This window comes from Amborella trichopoda, chromosome 4, assembly GCF_054954075.1.
Source record: "Amborella trichopoda isolate Santa Cruz 75 chromosome 4, AtrichopodaSantaCruz75HAP2 v2.0, whole genome shotgun sequence".
NCBI lineage: Eukaryota > Viridiplantae > Streptophyta > Magnoliopsida > Amborellales > Amborellaceae > Amborella > Amborella trichopoda.
In genome coordinates, this window is record NC_142339.1 from 57,443,190 (window position 1) to 57,450,960 (window position 7,771).

Consider the following 7,771-nt stretch of genomic DNA (forward strand, 5'->3'; position numbering starts at 1 on the left):
GGACCGGCCTCTCCCTAGCTGGAACGGCTATAGTTAGGTCAGCCCTATAGATTTGACGAGCCCCATCTTACAAAGAGTTTTTAACAGTGTTATCAAATTCGTTTCGTTTCGGTGGCATCAACTTAGTTTCGTTTCGACAGAAGAGGCAAACCTTTTAGGTTTTAGGCATAAACCGAAACAAAGCGAAGCCTGTGCTGCCGCTTCGGTCAAATTCAAGTTCGTTTCGAATCTTTTTGGGCTAGCAAAGAAATAACTTTATAAAAATATTTTTTATTTTTTATTATTTATATATATTGTATAAAAATATTTAATTTATTTATATTAAATAAAAAAAAAAATCTACAATTTTTCCCTAAATCAACCAAAGCACTGAATTGCTTCATTTTTTTCACAAAATTGAAAAAAACTCCAAAACAAATATGACAACGTTGGTTTTTGGGGCCAGGCTAGTCGAATCAAGATGACGCATCATTATAGAGTTTCTAGGGACGGGCCGGCGGGTCGGCCCATTGCCAGCCATATCTGTAACTTAGCTATGATTCCACTGTCTGGATTCCTTTTCTTTATCAGAACACTCAGTGCGCTACCCAACTGATTGACGCATTCTTGGTGAATCGACTCTCCTCTCAATTGATTTTTTCTCTCTCTACTCTCTCTTTCTCTCTCCTCTCAATTGATTTTTTCTCTCTCTACGACTGCAGCTTAGATTTTTGTTTTTGGAAAGCTTTGTATGCTCTCCCTCCACCGTAAAGTTTTTGGTGCCCTTTTATCTAACTGTTTATTTTTTAATGGAGGGTTAAGATTGTTTCAATCACAATGTGTCACATCTTTATACTGTTTTATTTTATTTTTATTTTTATAAACGGTTTTGAGACCGAATTTTGGACATCCATTCTTATATTAAACTCGCACTAAGGAAAAATATAAAAAAAATATTTTAAATAAAATAAAATGACCAAAATATTTTTAAAAGTGTCGAAAAGTATTTTGATCATTATTTTTTATCAAAAAATTATTGTTAATATTTTTTATACATGCGTACCAATGAAAAAATGATACGTACAAATTTCATATAAAAAAAATTGTATTAAAAAAATTAAAAATAAAATACTTTTGAGACGTAAAATCTAAGATCAAACGGATAAAAAATAAACAGATCGACAGAGACATCATAAAACTTCTAAGTTGTAGGGGAACATAGAAAGCTTTCCCTTCTTCTCTTTGTTCACCATCTTCTCCTGCAATTTGCACATTATATAATAAAGAAACAATATAATAAAGAAATGGCACGAAAATCATTTATAGCTTGCAAAACTAGTATCAGCCCGTGCCCCAAACAACTGCTTCTCTTTCCTGCACCTCCAAATTTCTCTCTCTCTCTCTCTCTAACTTGGCATGAGCACGACCAAGAGAAGGCAATGAAAACCATTTATTTCCTCGAAGACTGATATCAGGGCAAAAACAAAAAACAAATTTAACCTGTTCCTTTCCCAACTATACACTGATCCGGACATGAATTCAGGCAAGAGACATGAAAAAAGGGCGAGAAAAAAGAATGGGGTTTTAATGGAAGCTACTAGTGCAGTGATCGGTCCATGGCCAAAACGCAGAGCTCTCATCAATGGGGCAAAACATGTTTAGGAAGGGCTCTTCCTGAGCCCCTGATGAGCCCTCATCCATGGAGCCGTTGCCGCTGTTTCCAACGAGTTTTGGGCACTGGAGCTCGAGTCTAGAGGAGCCATGAAGAAGATGGGAGGTAACATTTGCAGGCCTCATGGAGTGAAAGAAGTTTCTCTGTGAATTTGGAGAGATAGGGGACTCAGTTGTGATCGGTTTTGAGATGTCGAGATTGAGATCGGAGCTATTCTCGCTCTTGATGCTGCACGAGCCCTCAGTGTTTTCCTTGTTGAGGTTGATGGGTTCGGATTCCTTGCTCTTCTTCAGTGCCAGGATCTGCAGGAGTAGATGTGGATGTTAGAGAGAGAGAGAGAGAGAGAGAGTGAGGAAAAGAGGGCTTGGGGCTGGGATCGTGGTGGTAGCATCCCCACACCTAGACACGAGATTGTGGTATCTATTCTTACCACCCACTAACATTTTAAAAAATCTAAATCTTAATCTACTTAATTAAATAAACGGATAGGGATCTTTCTTCCCCACTCAATTATCATAAATAAAAAAAAAAAAAAAAAAGAGGTTAGTCTTCGGGCCACATGAAATTCAGTTTCGTTGTTATGAAATTAGAAAATTGGGAAGAGAAAAGGGGTGGATAAGAAATTTCTTATTTCTGATTACTAATTATTGAAAGCCATTTAATTTCATATATATATATATATATATAAATTAAAAAAAATATCTCCATATTTTTTATCTTTAGGTTTCATATCCTTATAGACACAAAAGTTTAAAACATATCTCAGACCAAAACATCTTAAAGTTTTATAAATTCTAACCATTTAGTTTTAGTGACTTTAATACTAATTTTTTAACCCAAACAACTAGCAAAAAAAGCAGCCCATATTATACCTCCCTCTCTCTCTCTCTCTCTCTCTCTCTATTTCATCGCATACTTAATTTGTAAATCCTCTAGGCTATGGATGAACAATCCATTGTTGCCCCTGAAACCATCGACCCGGCAAAAACTTTGAAAGAATATTGAGAGAGCGTGTGTGTTGGGGGATTCAATACCTAGAGAGAGAAGGGGATTGGGGAGAATCACGGTGGACAAATTTGGAGGATTGAGAGGTGAAGAAAGAAAAATGACTGTATTTTTTATATTTATTTGGATTAAAAATATAATTAAAATGGGTAAAAGCAGTATAAGGGGATTTGATGATATAAAACTTAGAATTCTTTATTTCAAGATATGTTTTAAATCTTTGAGATGAAACCTAAAAATAAGGATACAGAAATATAAATTAACATAAGCATTGAGATGAAAAAAGTAATGTCATAAGGGCTTATCCCCCGTTGAAGGAGTTTTAAGCCCCACCCGTTTGTCTCTCATCTCAACATCTTGTGAGCCCCCTTCTCTTTCCCATCCTCTATGCATACTTTCCTTACCCAACCCTTCCTCGTTATCTGCTAAACCCCATTCTTCGATCGAGCGAGCTCACTTTCTCTCTCCTCTTATTGAATCAATATAGAGAGAGAAAGGTTGGGCAGCTAGAGATGGAGAGAAGGGGAAGGGGTGAAAACACTAGGGAGGGGTTATAATATTTGGAGCTTAATAAGCAGGATAAAAGTCCAGCAATAGTGGTTTGAGTATCCTTTAACACAAACGAGAGACAATGCGAGAAACTTCAAGGGCTGACCACTTATGCCCAACCCCAATTCCTATTCCTTGTCGAAAATGTGTTTTGTGTTTGGTTATTGACAGGAGTGAGTGAGCGATGAACTCCTCCCCTTCATATCACATAGTTTATGCAGATCGTTTGCTGCTTTTCAGGAGTTAAACCATATCTCTGCGGTTTGTCTATTCTCACTGCTTTTTTTAGGTAGTTTTATTAATCTTATCTTTTGGGCTGCTTACGTACCCACATAGAGAGAGTCCAAAAGTGGATTATGCTCTTTTGTAAGAAAGAGATGGAGAGGAACTGAAATTTGGGTAATGATTCGTTTTAAGTCCCGAGATTTCTTACGAAATCGAGGATTTTTGGGTTGAGAAGTGTGATTGATCAGAGGAAGACTTAAAAAATTCTCTATAAAATAATTGAAACCCCCTGTATCTATCTCTGTTAGAAAGAGAGAGAGAGAGAGGGGGGCAGAGAGAGAAAAATTATCTTGGAATGTACAAAATTCAGATCAGATGTGACAGTGTTTGGCTTCTAGCCTTCTACCCAATCCTGTTAACCAATTTCAAGTCAAGACCCTTGATTTCATCATCTATGAAGCATCAATTTTTCTTTTAGAGTCTTAACTTCCAATATATCATTAATTTAGAAATACCATTTCTGATTCCTATCATTCATAATACGCTCTCTCTCTAAATTCTCAAAAGAAATCAAGTTACCTCAGCTTGGAGCTTCTTATTTTGAGCTTGGAGCAACTCATTATCAGCCTTAACAGCTTCAAACTGTCTCTTGAGCAAATCGTAGTCTTTCTCCAATTGCTTTGTCTTCCATCTAGCTCTCCGATTCTGAAACCAGATGGCTATTTGCCTTGGTTGAAGACCTAGAGCTCTAGCAAGCTGCATTTTCCTCTCTGGTTCTAACTTGTTTCCCAGCTCGAAGTTCTTCTCCAATGTCTTGACTTGCTCCATGTTGAGCCTCCTCTTTTTCTCGCCCGCCTGCGAGCAGTCGTCAGAGAGATCGTCTTCACAGTTCATCTCCTCGCAAATTTCGAGCCCGGAGAAGGACATGGATCTCTTGCCCATCATGGATGCCATTCCTGATTACAATGGCTTAGTGGTTTTAGAGAGAGATAGGAAACCCAATTTGTAGATGGGGTCTACAGGCTTCTCTGTCCTTTTTCGGTGTGGTTGTGTTTGTCTATTTAGAGAGAGAGAGAGAGAGAGAGAGAGTAACCCGATTTGCAGAGGGAAACGTTTTTGAGACTGCGAACACTTTTTCTTGTGTGTGTATGCTGACAATGACTTAGAGAGAGAGGATGCAGTTAAGCCAATTGAGAACATGGAGTGTATGAAAAAATGTTAGAGAGAGAAAGTACCATGAAAATCTTGAGGAGTGCAAGAGGAGACGATTGAAGAAATCGCTGCATTGGGGGCCTGATCATTGTCGCCATTACTCTGCAACATGAAATTGGAAGGGAAGAAAGCCATGGCATTGCAACCCATTAATGAAACTAAGTTAGGGTTTTTGGAGTTGAAATCTCCTCCTTTTGTCAATGGACATGAGTCTCCCTCTAGAAGCCATCATCACAATTCGAGAATGTAAACTCAAGGAACCTGAAACCCAATCGAAATATTGCAGCATACAGCCCTAAGAGCTAATAGAAAAGCGGAGAATTAGAAAGAGACGTAGAGAGAGAAACAAATGGAATAGAAGTAAATAAAATGAGAGGAGAGCAGTGGACTGAAGGGAATAGAATTAAAAGACGTATGATCCAAGGTATATAAAAGAGAGAGAGAGAGAGAGAGAGAGAGAGAGAGAGGTTTTTGTGTGTTTGGGATCAAATTGAGATGGTAGATAGAGAGAGAGAGTGTGTGTGTGTGTGTTTGCGTTAGAGAGAGAGAGAGAGATTTGTTATGTGTGTGGGCTGAGATATTGAGAGAGAGGGAGCTCGTATGTGTGTGTGGGATGAGAGAGAGAGAGAGTTGGTGAGTGTGTGAAAGAGATCCAAAATGTGTGGGCTTGAACATGTGTATGTTGTTCGTGCGTGTGAGACAGAGTGATAGAGATCCGTAGTGAGAGACAGATAGATCGAAGTAGAGAGAGAGAGGAATCTAAGGGGATGGGGCCTTGTGGTTGCAGGGTCTGCTACCTAACCCACAAACAAGGATCGTGCATCTGGTTCTCTCTCATCTGAAATGGGTTTTGTCTTGGCCTGCAAAGCATGGGTGGTAACCCGCCTCTGCCACATGAAAATGGGCGTCATGTCCCATCTCATCACCCCACACACCCTTTCTCTCTCTCTCTCTTATATCACTACCACCACCTTTCTGATCCCCTCTGCTACTTCTCAGTCTCTACTGCTGCAAAGTTTTCATCGTCTCATTCAATCCAACAATTCCCAAGACGCACTCTCTCTCTCTCTCTAAAATTTCAAAAAGAAAAAGGCCTCCAGCTTTACATTACCCCGACGAAAGTAAGAGAGAGAATGGAAACGTCGGGTCGGAGAGGGGTTTGGTTAAAGTTCATAGAAAGGAAGTCGAATTAGGGTTTAGAGAGAGAAAATAAATTACGTTGTCGTTGGCAAAAGGTGAAAGTGAGTGGCATCTTATCTTTTCTTGTAGTTCACTTACGTTTGCGCCACCGTTGTGTGAGAGGGTAATGAGAATATTACAAGAGTATCTTCACAATCGTCGAAAATATCTTCACATGCTCCTCTATTGACATGCATTTATTATTATTATTATTATTATTATTATTATTATTATTAATTAATTAATAAGGAGTTAGTCGGAGAAGGGCCTTTAATATGTACCACATCTCCCTTAAAAAGATTGCAACGGACTTATTTATAAATAAATAAAAAAGATTTGACCTTCTTTCCTAAAATGATATGTATATTTCTCAAATTTCTATGGCGACGTAAAATCACTTTTTTGAGTTGAAATTTTTGTGATGGCCTTAAAATATATTTTTATATTTATTTATAAAGTTTAAAGCTTCAAAGTTTGTATAGATTGACTGATCTATGAAAACTTGAAAATCTTGAAAATTGACGGTTCAAAAATGGGTTACAAAATATATTATTTCCAAAACTTGAAATCTATTTTTTTCTCCTGTTTATACATCTTGATATCGAGATCATCAATTTAAATATATTTGGGCATCAAATCAACCTCTTTTGGTGAAATTTTTGATGTAGGCTCAAATTTGATTATTTAGAGCCTCAGCTCTATAAAAACTTTTCCCATTATACAATCCCATCCATCGAATTCACATCTATCAATCAGACTAATTCTGATCGCACTGTGCTGAATATAAATAACTATAATACGTATTTTGTTTTTAGAGAAAATAACCTTGTTATGTATACTTCCCCTAAAAGTAGTCCTTGTTAATCAGCTCGATATTTTAAGGACCGCAATGCAATTTTAGAAAGATGGGGTTACTTTGTTTTTTTGTTATGAAACTATATGGCATCACAATTCTCAAGTAGATTCTTTTATTTTTTTAAGGGTAATGTCCTTGATTTTGAGATGGGAACACGGGCGGCTAGTTCAGTTCTGTACTTCTGTCTAAATTTGGATTTTGACTCCTTCAAAATTTAGATCTTGCTCTCAAAGATTAGATGGTCCATATGTTTTTTAGGCACATAAAAAATATTTTTTTTTTTTTTTTGAGATTCATTTCCGGGGTGCTAAAAATACTTCTAAACTCAGCTTCACCTAAGGAATTAAATCTCATGTGCCCAGGGCAGGAAATCATTTCCCTATAGAAATTTGAAGTGACCTAAATATATATTAAAAGAAATTTGAAATTGAAGAGAAATTAGAAAATGTTATGAGGGACCCAACCAGGCTCCCAACACATGGCTCGATTCGAATAATATGACGATTAGATACATCAAAAAAAATAATGAAAAAAAGACAATTAGATGATCATGAGCTATATTATTGTTCAATTTAAGCAATAAAAAATTCAGAAATTTTAATCAATGAAAATCAAGGTACGGAGGAAACTCTTGATGCTTAAGACCTGCACAAAGTCAAGCACAAAACCAGATAAAAACGAAAGTTTCCGAAATCTACTCGAAGTTTCACCATGATTCCACCCATTGAACACAGGCCCCATTCGAGAAGGAACACTTTTTCCTCCTTTTTAAGGTTTCACCTTTTTACATGAGTGATTGAAAGTCAAAATTTATAGTTTTATAATCCAAATATTTTATTTTTATAGTTTTTTGTTTAGGGGTTTTCTAATCCAATTGTTAAAGTGGGAAATTTTTTTAAAAAATAGAAGCTAGAGATTGAAGGAAGATTGCATGATCATTTCCCACCCTGGCCCATAGTGGGGTGTCCTCACTTAATTCTTTTTTGAGTAAATTTGTAGCAAGGGCCCCACAAACCCAAATATTTTATTCAGAAAATAAGAAAATGCATATATTGTAAAAAAACGGTATTCCTAAAATAGGGATATACACATGG

General features: G+C 36.9%; 1 protein-coding gene across 1 annotated transcript; it reads right to left on the reverse strand.

Annotated features, from left to right (window-relative positions):
• Positions 1–1,411: 1,411 nt before the first annotated feature.
• LOC18422423 (homeobox-leucine zipper protein ATHB-13) lies at positions 1,412–5,774 on the reverse strand. Its single transcript, XM_006827095.4, has 3 exons — positions 4,666–5,774; positions 4,010–4,386; positions 1,412–1,953 (listed from the first exon to the last, which is right to left on the reverse strand). Exons 1-3 carry the CDS (start codon positions 4,790–4,792, stop codon positions 1,564–1,566), a joined length of 894 nt encoding a protein of 297 aa, XP_006827158.1. The 5' UTR covers positions 4,793–5,774; the 3' UTR covers positions 1,412–1,563.
• Between the last annotated feature and the right edge of the window lie 1,997 nt (positions 5,775–7,771).

Excerpts from the sequence above, each read along its gene's own strand:
- LOC18422423 (XM_006827095.4), bottom strand. The coding sequence starts at position 4,792 with ATGGGTTGCAATGCCATGGCTTTCTTCCCTTCCAATTTCATGTTGCAG. Across the intron at positions 4,387-4,665 it reads CACTCCTCAAGATTTTCATG|GAATGGCATCCATGATGGGC; the intron begins GTACTTTCTCTC and ends CATTGTAATCAG. Across the intron at positions 1,954-4,009 it reads ATAAGAAGCTCCAAGCTGAG|ATCCTGGCACTGAAGAAGAG; the intron begins GTAACTTGATTT and ends CTACTCCTGCAG.